At 40.6% G+C, this 18,161-nt stretch overlaps 1 protein-coding gene across 2 annotated transcripts in view; it reads right to left on the reverse strand.

Moving 5' to 3' along the window:
• WDR47 (WD repeat domain 47) overlaps positions 1-18,161 on the reverse strand; it is a 47,646-nt gene that overhangs the window by 5,589 nt on the left and 23,896 nt on the right. For both annotated transcript variants that reach the window (XM_056139089.1, XM_056139088.1), the window contains exons 5-11: positions 17,644-17,770; positions 12,436-12,614; positions 11,434-11,694; positions 10,216-10,291; positions 7,550-7,707; positions 4,877-5,046; positions 4,192-4,362 (exon numbers count right to left, since the gene is read on the reverse strand). In XM_056139089.1, coding sequence (XP_055995064.1) covers positions 4,192-4,362; positions 4,877-5,046; positions 7,550-7,707; positions 10,216-10,291; positions 11,434-11,694; positions 12,436-12,614; positions 17,644-17,770 — 1,142 coding nt within the window. The remainder of the gene's footprint in view (positions 1-4,191; positions 4,363-4,876; positions 5,047-7,549; positions 7,708-10,215; positions 10,292-11,433; positions 11,695-12,435; positions 12,615-17,643; positions 17,771-18,161) is intronic.

Consider the following 18,161-nt stretch of genomic DNA (forward strand, 5'->3'; position numbering starts at 1 on the left):
ACAGATCAAACACTCAGTAATTGCTGTGGAACAGTGCTTTTAACTCTAACACATTCTAAACTTATCATTGGACACAAAATAATCTGGTTAATCAAATATAGTATATGAGAAAGATTTTTCACTTGTGCTAGATTGGTCATTCCAAGAAATTAAAATTGAGTAGAACATACAACATCAAACCATTCTCAATAACCTATTTTTGATGATTCAGTATTTTAGAACATCATAATCAATACTGGAAAAGTACTGTCATTTGAAATCGAGGTTAATTTCCCACAGGAGCACAGAACTATAGGGCTTGAGTGAAGAGGAGACCTACTTGGGTCTATATTTCAGCTGTGCCATGTTAAGCTGTGAGATTGGACAAGTCATTCTGCCTTTTCAAGTTTCACTTTTTTCACTCATAAGATGGAGATAAAATTTCCTGCCTCATGAGGTTGTTGTGAGGATTAAGAAATTACATGTGTAAATAAAAGTTTTAGTAAGAAGTGCTATAATTATTGTGTTAGTTACCAAAATTCACAGATTAAAATTTTGAAATAAACATTTCCTGTATTTAAGAAATCCCTTTTAGCTGAAATATAACTCAATGAAAATGCAGAAAGGAAGAAAGCACAAGTTGATGAAAAAGAAAAGTAGTATCGAAGACTGACATTACAGAACTGCTGTCTGTCAATCCAACCTTCCCAGTGAGGGTAATCTCCTGGCTTCCTGGCTAACATCCCCAGGCATCTCTGTAATTAAACATGGATTTCCTTCCTTCCAGCCGGGTCCCAGCACTCCCACCTCCACAGCTCCTGAATCAACAGCTCTAATCATCACACCTTACACTGATCACACTTACAACTTACTGTCAGTGGATGAAAACAGGCAGGCAAAGAAGAGAGCATCACCCACTCTGATCCCAGAGACTCCCAAAGACAAGGGAGCTAAGGATTTGCCCTCAGCACCAGGAGCACAGCAAACCCAATGGGAAAGACGTGTAGAAGCCCAAGTTCAATGAGTGAAAATAATAACATGAAAAAGACTCTACCAGTACCAACCAGATCCACAACTTTGAGAAAATGGCGCTAGTGACACCATGGTAAGGATGTTTCATGAAAGAAACAAGGCCCAGGTAATTCAGCAAAGCACGTGAGAGATGACATGAGAAAACTACAATCAGAAATGAGAGAAATGAGTACGATAGGTGATATAAAAAAACAAACACTCAAGGCCAGAGCCATAGTAAAGCAGGTAGGGCAGTTGTCTTGCATGCAGCTTGGGTTTGATCCTTGGCACCATATAGTTCCCCAAGACCTACCAAGAGTGATCCCTGAGCACAGATCCAGAAGTAATACCTGAACACCACCAGGTATGGCCCAAAGGAGGAAAAAAAAAAAACCTAAAAAACAAAGCAAAAACAAAACCTCGGGGCTCTCTCTATTATGGAGAAACCCATGTACTCTCCTGAGCACGTATCTTTAACCATCTCTCTGCTTCCTTCCCTTTATTGCCCCAATAAGCTTGATTTACTTCAAATAAAAGCAAGAATCTAGGGGCTGGAGCAATAGCAGAGTGGATAGGGTGTTTGCCTTGCACGCGGCCAATCCAGGTTCAATTTCCAGCATCCCAGATGGTCCCCTGAGCACCACCAGGAGTGATTCCTGAGTGCCAAACCAGGAGTAACCTCTGAGCATCGCCGGGTGTGACCCAAAAAGCAAAATCATCATCATCACCATCATCACCATCATCACCATCATCATCATCATGATCACGATCACGACCATCCTGTTGTTCGTCGATAGCCTCAAGCAGGCCCCAGTAACGTCTCCTTCGTCCTAGCCCTGAGATTTTTTAAAAAGTGTCATATTAAAAGCTCTTCCAGGGTTAGGAGAATGAGACCCATCATTGTTACTGGTATTTGGCATTTTGGGTACACCACGGGGAGTTTGCCAGACTCTGCCGTGTGGGCAGGCTACTACATTCAGTAGCCTGCCATTTTGTCCAAAGTAAGAATGAGATGATAAGATGTCGCGCGGCTGCGAATGCTGGGTTTTATAGTCTCTGAGTCTTGGCCGTTGATGGGATTACACGGCGCCAGGGGGCCAGTTGGTGGGTGTGACCCCTGCCTACTGGAATTTGGAGGATCTGGGTGGAGGATGCTCAGCCCCGATCTGAGCAGCCTTGAAGATCTCAGACCCGGGACCCGCATGCCTTTGTTCCTCTGCCGGTACATTCATCATCAACATCATCATCATCATCATCTAAAAACTCAAGAGAAGGTCTGAGCAGAAGAATAGCAACTGAGAAGAAAACTCTAAGAAACAACAGAAAATGGAAGAGAAAAAAAAGTGGGGGAAAAAATGAACAGTACACCAGAAAACAATGTGAAGAGAAACAATAAGAGACTGACTAGAGTCTCTGAAGAAGAAAGCAAATCCAACAAAAGAAATCATGGGTAAGAATTTCCCAGATATCAAAATCCAAGAGATCTGAAGGGTTCCAGCAAAAAATCAACCTAAAGAGCTCAGACAGAGAAGGGAGCACCAAATAAAGGGTGTTGGGAGGATCCTCCCAGGATGAGAGAAGCATGCTGAAAGTAGACTATAGACCAAACATGATTGACACTCAGTGCCTCTTTTGCAAACCACAACTCCCAAAAGGAGAGAGAGAAAACAAAAGGGAATGCCCTGCCACAGTGGCAGGGTGAGATGGGGCAAATGGGGGGTGAGAGGGATACTGGAATTCGTGGTAGTGGAGAATGGGCACTGGTGGAGGGATGGGTACTTGTTCATTGTACAACTGAAACCCAAGCACAAAAATTTGTAAGTCTACAACTGTACCTCATGGTGTTTCACTAATAAAATTTTTTTTAAAAAATCGATCCAAAGAGAAAAACTCCAGACACATAATAACCAGAATTACAAAAGACGAAGACCAAATATTGAAAGCAGCAAGTTCAAAAAACAATTTACATACAAAGCAAAGTCTGTAAGATTCATGGTTATCTATCAAATGAGACTCTATGAGACAACAGAGAATTGTGGGACACAGAATAAAACCCAACGAATGAGCACATCACCAAGAATACTCTACCCAGTTAGATTATCATTCCGATTTGAAGGAATAATACAGAGCTTCATGGACAACAACAGCATAGGGAATTCATAGCTTTGAAACCAATTTTGCAAGAAGCATTTAAGGAACTTCTTTAAAACAAATCAATACCCCCTTTTAAAATAAAAATACACTTTTACACTTTTATAGACTTACTCCAGTTTTCCCTGACATTTTTCTTAATACTGCTCTCCTTATTCTTCTATACTTGTAGGATTTATCTATTTCATGTAAATTTTAAAATGTATTAATATAGAATTATCCATACTGTTAAAATTTTGGGGGGGCAGGAGGGAAGGGGCTGAGGGTGCCACACTCAGTGGTGTTCAGGGCTTACTCCTTGCTGTGCTCAGGCATCACTCCTGGCAGTACTCAAGGGGATCATAAGTGGTGCCAAGGATTGAACCTCAGTCAGTCACATGCAAGACAATCACCTACCCATCATACTATCTCTTTGGTCCATACTCGTTTTTCAGGGGGAAGGTAGAGGGCCCACACCCAGCGATGCTCAGGGCTACTCCTGGCTTTCCTCAGGGGTAATTCCTGGTAGTGCTCAAGGGACCATATGGGATGTTGGGGATCAAACTTGGGTCTGGCCAAGTGTAAGGCAAGTGCCCTAGCCTCTGTACTATCACTCTGGCCCATCTGGCCCCATATTCTTAATTTTTTTTTAACCTGTATTTTGTATACCTGTAAAGAAAATAAATACAGTCTTGGGGGAAAAAATATCAGTTTATCATTGATCTACAATTTTGTGGCATTTCAGGAGTTTAGCTTTATTCATCTAGACATGAGTAGGTATCACCACTTCCACAAAAATAAAAGATGTCTCTCAAATATGAGATAAAAAGAAACATAGTAAGGGAACAGCAAATGGCCAAAGTGAGAGGAACTGGAGATTTTTGTCTATAAAGCTGAGCTCACATGGGAATGGGGTGGCTAGGAGAGGCCCTTGGGACACTAGTGGAAAGAAGAGGGCTCTCTGGTGACAGGTTCGGTGTTGGAATGATGTATGAACAAAGAACATAATCAACAGTACTGTAAATCCTGGTACCGCAACGAAGATGTTAAGAAGAATTTGACATTACATACCAGTGTGTCCACTCAGAGCATGGAGACCCTGTCCTCTTTGACAATCAGTTGTATATATGTTACAATCCCCTGCTCCAGCACTTATTAAAATCGCTCCACCACTTTCTGGGCCTTCCATAAATGCCAAATCTCTTATTGTCCCATCATGCATACTAAATTCCAGATCTGGTCCTGAAACAGCAATAAGAATTAAAAAGAAAAAAAGATGCTGCTCAATTTACTGTGATAATGTGAGAATGTTAAACTATCTCAAAACTGGCTAAGAATAACAGTAGAATTGCATGGTTTATATTTTCTAATTAAGAATTTATTTTATAATCAATTAACTTCATTGACTTTACTGAGCAAAGAATTTCAGAAAATCAATATCCTGCCTCAAGTACCATCATCCCTAAAAAAAAGCTGTGTGTGAGTTTGTCTTTTTCTCTTATAAGAACGAAACAGAAGAGAGCCTGTCTAGAAATACGCATTAATACAATCCTATTGTTTTTAAACACAACTGATCTCCCATAAGAAGTTAATTTAAGAAGAACAATATTTCATGAATGTAAGCTATTGAATGTAAAAATATTCTCAAAGCCATATTCTTAGATTTTATTAAAGACAAACAAGAGATATATAAAACTACCATTTAGGGAACTCTAAAGACTACATTAACAAGCTACCCCACATACTCGTACCCTACCTGTTGCATTACAAGTCTCTGCGTTGAAGGGCAGCACTTTGACATATTTGTCATTTGACCCTGTTGCTAATAACTGCCCACAAGGACTCCAGGCCACGCAGTAAATGGATCCTTTGTGATGTTTATTCCTTTTAAAACGGACCACTGGCTGCTTAGGTGTTTCATGTGCACTAAAAAGAAAAATTACAGAGAGAGGTTTCAACCTCTTGCTAAAGTTAATGAATATGCCATCGCCATTCTAGATTATGTAGGAAGTAAAAAAGAATATGACTATCATCCCGTTGTTCATCAATTTGCTCGAGCAGGTGCCAGTAAAGTCTCCATTCATCCCTGTCACGTGCTAGTGTAGCCCGATGGCATATTGGAGGCTCTTTCAGGGTCAGGGGAATAAGGACCACAATTGTTACTGTTTTTGGCATATCGAGTACGCCATGGGTAGCTTGCCAGGCTCTTCGAGAGGAATGGAGATTTTTGGGGCAGCCTCTAATCACCCAGTCAGTGTTTCCAGTCAGGCAAATATGCAGGCAGGATACTCTCGGTAGCCTGCCGGGTTCTCTGAGAGCAAGAACTAGACAATAAGAGGTTAATAATATTAACGTATTAATAACATAATAATGATGTTAAAGTATGAATTTATAGTGTATTAAAAAATCAAAAAGTAAAACTATAAATCATATTTACAATAAGCTCTAACCTCAGACCACACAGGGAATAGGATATTTTTTTTATTTGATCTAACATTTATTTACTGAATTATTGATTGAGCAATTGCTTATTTTTTATCCTGGTGAAGTTAACACATCTGCTGGGTTGGGAAAAGAGACCAGCTCAGCTTGGGGGATGAAAAAAGGGGAATAGGATATTTTTAAAGGCTCTATTTCACATTTTAAAAAAATAAACTTTAACTCAACACATAAAAGTAAAGGGTCAAGAATACAGCTCAGAGTACAGCACTGCCCTGCATGGCTATGTATGGCCCTAAGTTTAATCTCTGGCCCCCCCCAAAAAAAAGCAAAATTATTTTTTAAAGGGCAATAATGCTCCCAAATTCAAAAAGTTTAGTAACTATTAAATATATAATACCTGGGGCTGGAGTGATAGTACAGTGGGTAGGGCATTTGCCTTGCACGCAGCCAACCCAGGTTCAATTCCCAGCATCCCATATGGTCCCCTGAGCACCGCCAGGAGTAATTCCTGAGTGCAGAGCCAGGAGTAACCCCTGAGCACCGCCAGATGTGACCCAAAAAGCAAAATAATAAATAAATAATACAAGTGGGCTGGTGTTCAAGGGCTAAGTACAGAGGTAAGGTGCCATACCTGCATAATATATGCATAATATATGATCCTCTAGTACTGCCAGGAGTGACCCTGAGCAGAGCCAGGATAGCCACTGAGAAGTGCCATACCAGCACGTCCCCAAAAATGTGATGGAAACAAGACTAGCTAAAAGAATAGCTTTTTTTTTTTTTTTTGCTGGCCCAGTTGTGTTCAAGTGATGCTCTTAGCTCCGTAGTCCAGGGTTGTTCCCAGCAATGCATGGGGGACCATGTGATACTGAGGAACAAACCTGGGCCTCCCACATATGAAGAGTATGCAAAAGCTAAACTAAAGATTCTATTCTGGTTGGGGATTTTTGGCTTTATTTTTGCAGGGGAAGGGCGGTTGTTTTTATTTTGGCTTTGGGGCCATACTCTGCAGTGCTCAGGGCTTACTCCTATCCCTATGCTCAGGAATCACTCCTGGCAGTGCTTGGGGACCATATGTGGTGCCAGCATTGAATTGGGTTTGGCCATGTACAAGGCAAACATTTTACCCACTCTTACCCACTTGGGGGTTGGGAGAAAGAGGAGGAGGAGGAGAACTGAACAACTGCCCAAAAGAAATAAGTATCTTAGGCACCCCACTCGACTTATTCCTGGCTCTGTATGCAGTGATCACTTCTGATGAGGCCTAAAAAACCAGGTTAGGGACATGCAAGCATGAGCCTTACTTGGTTTCCCCAAAGAAATATTAAAAAAAAAAAATCAGGACTGGAGCGACGGTACAATGGGTAGGGTATTTGCCTTGCACGTGGCCGACCCGTGTTCAATTCCCAGCATCCCATATGGTCCCCCCAAGCACTACCAGGAGTAATTCCTGAGTGCAGAGCCAGGAGTAACCCCTGAGCATCGCCAGGTAAGACCCCAAAACCAAAAAAAAAAATCGTTAAATATATTTTCATGTATATTTCCTAAGCATTAGTAAAAATATTTGAAGGAGCCAGAGTGACAGTACAGCAGGGTGAGGATTTGCCTTGCACTCAGCCAGGCAAGGTTTGATCCCTGGCATCCCATATGATCCCCCAAGCACTGACAGGAGTAATTTCTGAGTGCAGAACCAAGAGTAACCCTCGAGCATTGCCAAGTGTGACCCAAAAAGCAAATAATACAAGTTGAAAAGCCTAATCAAAGAAGGGCTGAAGATGTGGCTCAAGAACAGAACACGAGTCTTACATGATTCAGGCTCTGGCTGCCATCCCTAACTTTACCAAAAAAATAATAATAGTAATTGTTAAAACCTTAAAAAGGAAAGACAACAAAAATTCAAACAACTCAATGGAATTCTGAAATGGAGTCCAGAATAGCTACATTAAAAATTAAAGTAGGATTGGCAGTACAAACCATCTATCCTTACCTTCGATCAATTGCTTCTGGATAGGCACATACTCTTAGAGTTTTTGAATTTGATCCAACAGCATATAAACCACCACCAGGATGAAAAGCCACTGCTCTAACAGCTTGTGTGTCTTCTAGAGTATTAATGCAAACAAACTGCTTTTTTGATTTGTCATCCTAGAAAAACAACAATATGAAAGTTATTCCTTGAAAAAGAATAAATTTGAAAGAACTCATCTTTATCCCATATCAGATTCACGTGAACAGTTGGCACTTGATGTTTTCTACCTATACTTTTAATGACAATTCCAAATCAATCCAAATCTTATTTAGATTTTACTACTCACTGCTAAATTTAAAGCTCAAGTTGCTCATTCACATTTTTTTTGCTTACTATAACAAAATAAAAGATTACATTCTTAGGATAGTAAGTTTTCTTTCACTGCCAAGATAAAAACTTAGCCCGCATATATAAACGCCCTTACAAAAACAACACAGCCTTAATTGTGTTTGTAACAATAGAAAGTATAGAGTACTATAACCTAATCCATTCAGAATAAAAGAGAAATGTTTGTGGTTCACTCAGTGGCAAGTATTCCAAGGCCAGGGAGATAAGTCAAAGGGCTGGATGCAAGCCCTGGACACTTGAGTCCCGAGTCTGTTTTCTCTCACCACCGCTAGGGGACCCCTCCACATCAGGCTCACACCTCTGAGCTCAGAATCACCAGGAAAGACCCACACAATTGACTCAGCATCACTGAACACCACTTGATCAGTCCAACCAACTCCCACCACCCAAAAAACCCCCAATATTTCTAGGTGAAATTGTAAATTGTGGAATTCAAGATGAAAAGCAAGGATATTTTTATCCTTTTAGAATTAAATATTATTTTAATTAGAACTTTAAGCTTTTTTGGGGGGACGGGATATCTCCCACACAGTGCTCATCAGGAGACCCATGTCCACTCCCAGCAATATCTGGCCCAGCTCTGTGGGCCTGAAGATGCTGTGCTCTGAGCCAATGTCACTGGGGGGCCACCTAACCACACCCGGAGGTGCAGGATCAAGTTTGAGAGCGTCTCATGCAAGACACACGTTTCAGTCCTTGGCCATCTCCCAGTCATTCATTTTTATTTTAAACTGACAAGCTATCTGTTCACAGGAAACCAAGTTGAAATAGTTCTCTATAAAAGCTTTGGTGACTCCTGCTACTGGCACTTGAAACCTTCCTGCTCTCCTGCTCCCACGTCTGGACCTGGAACAAAACCACAAGACCCGGTGTAGTCAGACACAAGCAAATCCTGTCCTTGGGAAGTACGATGCCAAGCACGCATGTAAAGGCAAGCCTCTCCCATCCAAGCTTCTTTGTATATATGCAATATATCCTTGGGGGAGGGTGGGGAATGTAAATCTCATGCATCACTGTGTTTGGTCTATAGAACTGAATTCTGACACTATTTGTATGAATTTATTTGACTAGGAATATCATATTGTTTCATTAATCCAAATATTGAAATCTACAACTGCCAAATGAAAAGCACAAATAGATAAAGAACAGGAAGAGTAATAAATAATTAAACCACAACACACTAATAAAAGTTAATAATAGTTGCTTTATAGAAAAAGAAGGGGCTGGAATGATAGCACAGCAGGTAGGACTTTTGCCTTGCACACGGCTCACCCTGGGTTCGATCCCCAGCATCCCATATGGTCCCCTGAGCACGCCAGGAGTAATTCCTGAGTGCATCATCCAGGAGCAACCCCTGTTCATAGCTGGGTGTGACCCAAAAAGCAAAAAAGAAAAAGGAATAAAGATACAAATTAACTTTATTTGTTCTTCTCTAACCTGTTAAAAATTTAAACTTAAAAAAAAATGTGTTGTCATTTAAAAAGATTTCAGGGGGTCAGAGAGATAGTACAGGAGGTAACACATTTGTGTTGCAACCAACCAGCCCCAGTTTAACCCCCAGGACCACTGCCAGTGCCCTGGGCACTGCTAGGGAGAAACTACTGAACCAGGAATAACCCCGAGCATCTCTGGATGTGGCTCAAACCACCCACCCAAAACACTAAAAATAGATTTGACATAAAACTGCATTTCTATACTTCCAGGGTCAATAGGTAAAATAGCAGAAATCCAAAACCAACATTTAATTCTTGAACCCAGCTGTAGAAAGCAAATCACTTCACAATGCTTTTTCAGCATGTCTGATTTGGGGGGGGGGGGGTAAACTCTAAATAATAGTGGCGAATCTTTTATTGAAACAATCTAATCAAAAAAAAAAAAAACTGCATTTCTAGTATTTCTTGAAAACCTAAAAAAAATGGAAACATAAAGCCAGTGTATTTCATTGGGCAAGGGACAAATAATCCTGTTTATTCAACCACAAAAAAGGTTAATTTGATACTTTCTGATTTTTTTAAGTATCTGAAATACTGCCTTTGTCTGTGGGGTTAAAATCTGAATAGAGTGATGCTGCATATACACTAGTTAAGGCAGAATGCTTGTCTTAAAGCAAAAACTAGACACAGTGATGAGAATACCAACAGTCAGACAATTAACCAGAGTTCTGAGAATAGTACACAGCATCAACAGCTTTGCCAAAGTCACTAGTGATATACCAGCATTAACAAAAATCACAAGTATACAAAAACACAGTGAAACTTCCTTCCCTGAAATATTACCTCTTCCCCTCTTGACCTTGATAGAGTTCCCGAAGAATCTCCAAGAGCTGGCTTAATGACCGAATGTTCTGATGAGCTATTTAAATATAAATTAAGAAAAGTTTGATTTTAACATCAAAACAAACACCAAATTAATTTATCCTTTCAATCTCATAGTAGTTGAGAAAAGGGGCAAATGGCCCTCACTCTCTGACCGGACTCAGTGCTCTCTCTGACTGCGGACTGGGAATACTGGGTCAGGGATACCAAGCATGGCTGCAAGGAGACCGCAAGCAGTCAATGTAAGAAGGAGGTTAAGACCAAGTCCATTTACATTTAGACGGCAAGTAACCCATTTAGTTCCAGACCCAGGCTGCTAAGAATAAATCCTATCCCACCCAGACACTTAAGACTGGTCCTTAGGAGACAGATCTGGCACAGCAGGGAAGGCGCTATATTGCACAAGGCTGACCAGTTCACTCTCCAGCACTACACTAGGCCTCCCAAGCCCCACCAAGGGTGATCCCTGAGCACAATAAACCCTCAGCACCAGGTATAGTCCAAACTCCCCACCAAAAGAAGATCTTTTCTTTTTTCTTTTTGGCTTTTTGAGTCACACCCAGCGATGCTTAGGGGTTACTCTTTGCTCTGCACTCAGGAATTATTCTGGCGGTGTTCAGGATACCATATATGATGCCAGGGATTGAACCCAGGTTGGCCCCGTGCAAGGCAAAAACACCCTACCTGCTGTACTATCACTCTGGCCCCTATTCATTTTTTTTTCCAAAATCACTCTTTAGGAAACTATCTGTCCCAAGAAAAACAAAGGGTCACACAATGTTTCTACCTAATAACTTCTTTTATAAGGACAATAATCAGCTTTTCTTTTTCTTTTTGGGCCATATCTGGTGTTCCAGGCTTACTCCTGGCCTTGTGCTCAGGGATTACTTCTGGCAATAATCACTTACTTTGCAAGCAATTGAGCCCAGTTGAATCCCCCGCACCTCGTTATGATTCCCCAAGAATTACTAGGAGTGACACCTGAGCACAGAGCCAGGAGTAAGTACTGTGTATCGTTGGGCATGGGCCAAAAAACAAAAGGTAGGGAGGGGGAGAGAGAGAAAGAGACAGACAGAGACAGAGAGACAGATACAGAGAGAGAAGAGAGATTCAACTTTTATGATGCTTCTATTCTTTAGCTAGAGAAGCTAATATTTGCAGTTTTTAAAAATCACTTACATTTGGTTGCTACAAGGAGGTGATTCCTCAAGAAAAGGTATATGATTTGTTGACCCAGAACTTCGAGGGGTGCTTGTGTAGATATTTGAGGCATCGTGTGTTAATCTCTGACTCGAGTCTTGGGGTGGTGTAGTAAAACTTGTCATAGAAGAATTATTAGAACCATTGCCTTTATTTCCATTGCATTGCTGGTTTAGTGCTGGTACCTCATTACCAAGGCCATCCATTCCAATATTTAATTCACCAAGCTTTTGAATGGACCTGTAAAACAAAACAATGCAATTATTTTTAAATAAAAACTTAAGGTATTAGGACATGGCTCAGTGGCAGAGCACATGCCACACATGTTAAAACCCTGGGTTCAAGACCCAGCATCACAAAAAGAAAAAACCAAACTAAAAGAATCACATTAATCACACTAAAAGACTGATACAGATGACCAAACATTTTATAAAGTTACTGTCACTGTCCTCCCGTTGTTCATCGATGTGCTCGAGCGAGCCCAGTAACGCCTCTATTGTGACAATTGTTACTGTGTTTGGCATATCAAATACGTCACGGGTAGCTTGCCAGGCTTTGCAATCCTTAGCATAGTACTTACTACGAGTCAGGTAATGCTGTAAGCATTTTATACTGACTACCACGCTTAATCTTCAGGGTAACTCAGTGAAAGAGATAAAACAACAGGCAAAATGAAGCTAAGTAACCTTCCCTAGGTGCTCAGTTACTCTGAGACAGAACTCCATCCCTGGCTGGCTGCTACCAGCACAGACTTTCTCTGAACCACCCCATTCTTCTGCCCTCAGTACTGGGATGTCAGAGGATGCTTAAAAGGAAGGATAAAACCAGTTGAGCCATCAGAAAGTTTTAACTGGAAAACAGTAACTCCATGTAACTTGAAATGTGTAAAAAGTCCTAAAATTTCAAACCATATTACTGCATGCTGTTAGTAACTTATAAAACTTCTCTGTCTCTTAAAAAGTGATCAAACAGTACACCAACCTATTAAGGAATTGTTCGGTAAGATTCTGTTGCTGATCAGGACCATCCTCCTGATTGACCCCTCCCTCAAGCAGCATCTGTTGGTATATCTGTCGCTGTTGCTCCTTCTGTTCCAAGTGTTGCTGATAGCGCAATCTTTGCCTATAATATTCTTGAAACTGCTCTGTTGAATCTCGAAGCTTAAAAATATTAGAAAAAATTATATATTTTAGCAGACCATAACTGAGGATACAGCCTGAGTGCAGAGCCAGAAGTAACCCCTGAGTATAGCCGGGTGTGACCCAAAAAAGCAAAAAAAAAAAAAAAAAAAAAAAAAAGAGTTATGTAGATCAGTTAATTTGCTTTATCCTTCAACAAGAAACTAACATGAATGGTTATTCTGGGATACTTGACTAATGCGAATAAAAAATGAAAATCATAGCTGCCATAAGGATAGGATTAGATAATATGAAATATGTAGATAAGAACCACATATATTATTTCAATAAATACTTATTAAGAGGCCAGAGAGATAATACAACAGATAAGGTGCTTGCTGACTCAGATTCAATCCCTGGCACATATTGTCTCCAGAATGAATCCCTGAGCACAAAATCAAGAGTAAGCCCTGAACACAGCTGATGTGGCCCCCAAATCAACACAAAAGACTTAACAAACTGCATTAATACTTAATAAACACTATTAAACTTGTCCAAAAATTTCATGTAAGCATGTAAATGGTTTAACAGGTGATTCTATAAATAAACAGACAATTTCCCTCAAAAACAGTATTTTAATTCAGGTTTCATATTGCTTTTCAAAAGTAAGCAGAATAGATGAGTGTTAAACCTAACAGTTTCAACATCCTTAACTCTTGTAAAAGAATTAGTGCTCAAATGCTCAGGACTTAGAAAATTAATACCACTGTTGGCAAAGAAAGACTTCCCTGTCTGGACCCTGGTGGTATTCCATGGTTCACATGCACTGGGGTTACCCTGGATCAAATTAACTGTCTCAAAAATTGGCGAACACTGAGTATAATCAAGAGGTGGCAGAGCTAACTAAAACTGTCCCCCTTTTCTAGAGTAATAAGCCCGCTCTATTCTATAACTCACACCAATAAATTGAGACAAATTAGTCTATATGTCTGTTAAAAAGTCTCTCAGGGACAGAGAGCTATGTAGTACAGGAGGACGTAGCTTGCTTTGCATGCAGTTGACCTCTGTTAGAATCCACAGCACCCCATATGGTCCCCCAAGCAGTGAGCCAGAAGTAAGCCCTGAGCACCCCAGGGTGTGGCCCACTCCCTCCCCCCAGCAAATATAAAATTTGTCATTATAACCACTTGAAGAATATAACCAGTGGCAATAATTACAACTATATCCACAATACTGTACAATCATTACTGTCTACTTGTAAAGCTTCATTACCCCAGACAGAAACTACAACCATTAAACAGAAACTCCTCATTTCTCCCTCCCCTAAGCTTCTGGTAACCTCTATTCTACTTTCCACTGTTATAAATTTGCCTAGTCTAGATATCTCATAAGCAGAATCATACAATACCTGTCCTACTATATCAGGTTTATCTCACTCAGGCTATCTTAAGGTCCATCCAATAGTAGTGAAGGTCAGAATGCTATTCTTAAGATTCAGTAATATTCCACTGTATAGATATAGTACTGTTGCTAATCCATTTATCAGTGAGTAGACTTGTTTCTACCTTCTGGCTACAAAAAGTAATGCTGCTATTAATCTGTAGTTACAGGTAACTATTCAGACTTCTTGCTTTCAGTGTTTATGGCTATCTAGGAGTGGAATTTATGGGTCATATGACATGTTGAGCTTTTTTATTTCATTTTTTGTTTTGTTTTTTTGGGGAGGCCACACCCAGCAGTGCTCAAGGCTTACTCCTACCTCCACAATCAAGGGTTACTCAATCCTGTCAGTCTAGGGAACATAAGATATGAAATGACAGAGACAGATCTATTTCTCTAGTCCCTATGTTTGGCTTAAACCAAGTGACCACCCTACATTCTAAGTCAGCAATGTCTGAGGGATGGAGAGGCAGTACAACGGGGTCAGGTGCCTGCCTTGCAAGTAGTCAACCCAGGTTGATCCCGGGTACCCTATCTGGTCCCCTAGGCCTGCCAAGAGTAATCCTGGAGTGCAGGAGTAAGCCCCAAGCAGCTCTGAGTGTGGCCCAACACCCCCCCCAAAATAAAATAAATCAGCCAAGTATGAGTCCAACTTTCTGTAATTCTCAGCAATACTTATTTTCCAATGCTTTTATTTCATTTTATTTTTTCAAATGGACTACCAAAGTCATTGTGTTTTTTTAAATTTTCATTGACTGATTTACAATACTATCAACAACGATTTCCCATGTGTAATTCCAACACCATACCCAGTGCCAGTGAACCTTCTGCCTTCCAACAAGGTTCCCAAAGCCCCTTCCTTCAACAGCCCCCAGCTGACTTGTGTAGATCAGCTTTCTGGTTGTGTTGCCTTTGGCCCTTTGTTGCTACTTTGCTGTGTATCTTTTTTTTTGTTTTTGTTCTTGTTTTTTGCTTTTTGGGTCACACCTGATGATAATCAGGGGCTGCTCTTGACTCTGCACTCAGAAATTACTCCTTGTGGGATGATAAGGGATGCTGGGGATCAAACCCAGGTCAGCCCTGTGCAAGGCAAATACCCTACCCACTGTACTATCTCTCTGTTCCCTACTGCTGTTTCTCTTTAAGTTCCACATATGAGAGAGATCAATCTCCCTTTCCTTCTGACTTCACTCAGCATGATATCCTCCAGTTCTATCCATGTTGAGGTAAACTGCATGATTTTGTCTTTTCTTAGAGCAGCATAGTATTCCATTGTGTATATACCACAATTTCTTGATCCATTCATCCCCAGTTGGGCATTAGAATATTTTCCACATCTTGGATATTGTACTAAGTGATGCAATGAACCTAGGCACACATATATCCTTTCGATCTGATGTTTTGTGTTTAGGAGACATATGCCAAGATGTGGTATCAATGAGTTGTATGAGAGTTCTATTCCCATATCTTGGAGAGACCACCATATGGCTTTCTTTAGTGGCTGTACCAAACAACACTCCTACCCACAGTGCATAAAAGTTCCTTTCTCACCACGGGTTTTATTTGTTAATTTGGGGTTTCGGGGAGGAGGGGTTTGGCTTTTCTGGGTGACACCCAGCGATGGTCATGACTTACTCCTGGCTTCATACTCAGAAATTACTTCTAGTGGTGCTCAGGGAACCATAAAGGATGCTAGGCATCAAACCCAGGTTGGCACATGCAAGGAAAATTCCCTCCCGGCTGGACTAAGGCTCTGGCCCAGTTTCCAGACTTTTTGATATGGCATGTGGTCATATCACAATGTTGTTTTGATTTGTATTTGTAATCATGAGTGATGAGAATTTTTTTATATGCCTCCTGGCTTTCGTATGTCTTCTTTGGGAAAGTGTCCATTTCCTCTCCCCATCTTTAGATGAGGTCAGTGGATATTTTTGTTGTTGAACTCTGTAACTGCTTTATAGACAGATCTTGAATATTATCCCTTTACTGGTATACTGTGTGCAAATAATTTTCTCCCATTCAGTAGGGTGTCGTTTTAATATAGACTTACTTTACTTTCTTTTGTTGTGCAAAAGATTCTAATTTTATGTGGTCACATTCGTTTCTGTTTTGTTGTCTTTGCTTCTATGGTCACTGTGTTGAAGACACTGTTGAGGTCAATTTCCTAGAGAGTTCTGCTGATACTTTCTTCAATATATTTTATATATTCTGGTCTAACCTCAAGGTCGTTAGTCCACTGGCTCTGTGCTTAGGAGTGACATTTGGAGGTGCTCAGGGTATATACGCAGTCTCAAGGATTTAAACTGAGATCCTGAACTAGGTTGGTGAGATGCAAGGCAAGCACTTTAATTTTGTACCATCTCTTTAGCATGACTGATTTTTAGTTTTTGGTTTTCTTTTTTTTTGACCACTCTTGCATCTTTGGAATTTGGCTTACCAATATTTTGTTGAAGATTGACTTCTAAAGTATGGCACTTGCCCTGCACACAGTAGACCCAGGATCAAAACCCGGCACCCCATATGGTCCCCTGGGCCCCACCAGGAAGATCCCTGATCACAGAGCCACTAAGCCCCAAGCACAGCTAGGTGTGGTTCCAAACCCAGCACCCCCCCCAAAAAAAAAAAAAGAAAAAGGAAGGAAGGGAGGAAGGGAGAGAGAGAGGGAAGGAAAGAAAAGGGAGGGAAGGAAAGAAAAGGGAGGAGGGGAGGGGAGAGAAGGGGAGGGGAAGAGGGAGGGGAGGGGAGAGAGAGAGAGAGAGAGAGAGAGAGAGAGAGAGAGAGAGAGAGAGAGAGAGAATAGAATTGTACCCCATATGGTTCCCTGATCACCACCAGGAGTTATCCCTGAGCACAGGGCCAGAAGCCCTCAACACTGTCAGGTGTACCACCCAGCCCATCCACAAAAAAGAAATTCTTTATACATGGAACTCTATATAAGAAAAAAATTATACCCTCTAATAAAATTTTTTTCAAAACACCAACGGGAAAAGTATCTGGAAATCAAATGCTTAGATTATTCTGTAAGTATCATAGCACTGTTTTCCTATTGTTCATCGATTTGCTCGAGCGGGCCCGGTAACATCTCCACTGTGAGACTTGTTGCTACTGTGTTTTGGCATATGAATACGTCATGGGTAGCTTGCCAGGCTTTGCCATGCGGGCGAGATACTCTCGGAAGTTTGCCAGGCACTCCAAGAGGGGTGGAGAAACCAAACTTGGGTCAGCCAGGTCGGCTGCGTGCAAGGCAAATGCCCTACCTGCTGTGCTATCACTCCAGCCCAAGTATCATAACTTTCTGGTTATTAAATCAATTAGTAGTAGACAAAATACGAAACTCAAAAATAAAAACTATTCACATTTAATGTGAGTTGAATTACTTGAACCCTAAAACATGTAAGATTAATATCAGTTGTGGTATTTTATATTGTTAATAAATTTATCTGTTTAAAATTTACACATTACACAATTACATATAAAACATCTGTACTATTTAGGAAGAGGGGAGAAAAAGCTACTAATAAATTTTACTTTCCCCTACTTACAAATTTCAAAACTCTTTAAATTCTATCAAGCAATGCTATTTATTCCTTACAAAACTAACTCTAAAAGACACTAGATACAGCAATTATACCTCATTTTTTTCTTGCTTAGCTGGTCCTGGATCTTGTGCTCCATTTGCAGGTTCTTTTTCTGCAGCTGAACTCTGGCCCAGGGTTTCACTGTTAATAGGCCGCTGTGTCTCAACAGGTGTATCACTCCTTCCAAAAGACACACACACAAAAAAAAAAAAAAATGAAGAGGTGAGGAAGAGGAAGTGTTTTTCAGTTGAAAGTAATTTAAAATAATAAATATTTTCTCTAGGTGTTTATACATGCTAAAATAAATCTTCTTAAGCATGCCACAGGTTATAATGTATTTATAACAGAAAAGCACTAGATTATTAACAAGAAGGTAGTCCTATATAGAAGATAGTAAGATACACATTTCTGCCAGGAAGGCAGGCTGGGAGGTGGAGGTGAGGGGGAAATGAGGACATTGGTGGAGGGAAGTGAACACTGATGGAAGGGCTTGGTGTCCCAGGAACCTATTATACCTGAAACTCAATTATGAGTAACTCTGTAATTCACAGTGATTCAATTTTTTTTAAAG

This window comes from Sorex fumeus, unplaced genomic scaffold, assembly GCF_029834395.1.
Source record: "Sorex fumeus unplaced genomic scaffold, SorFum_2.1 ptg000131l, whole genome shotgun sequence".
Lineage (NCBI taxonomy): Eukaryota > Metazoa > Chordata > Mammalia > Eulipotyphla > Soricidae > Sorex > Sorex fumeus.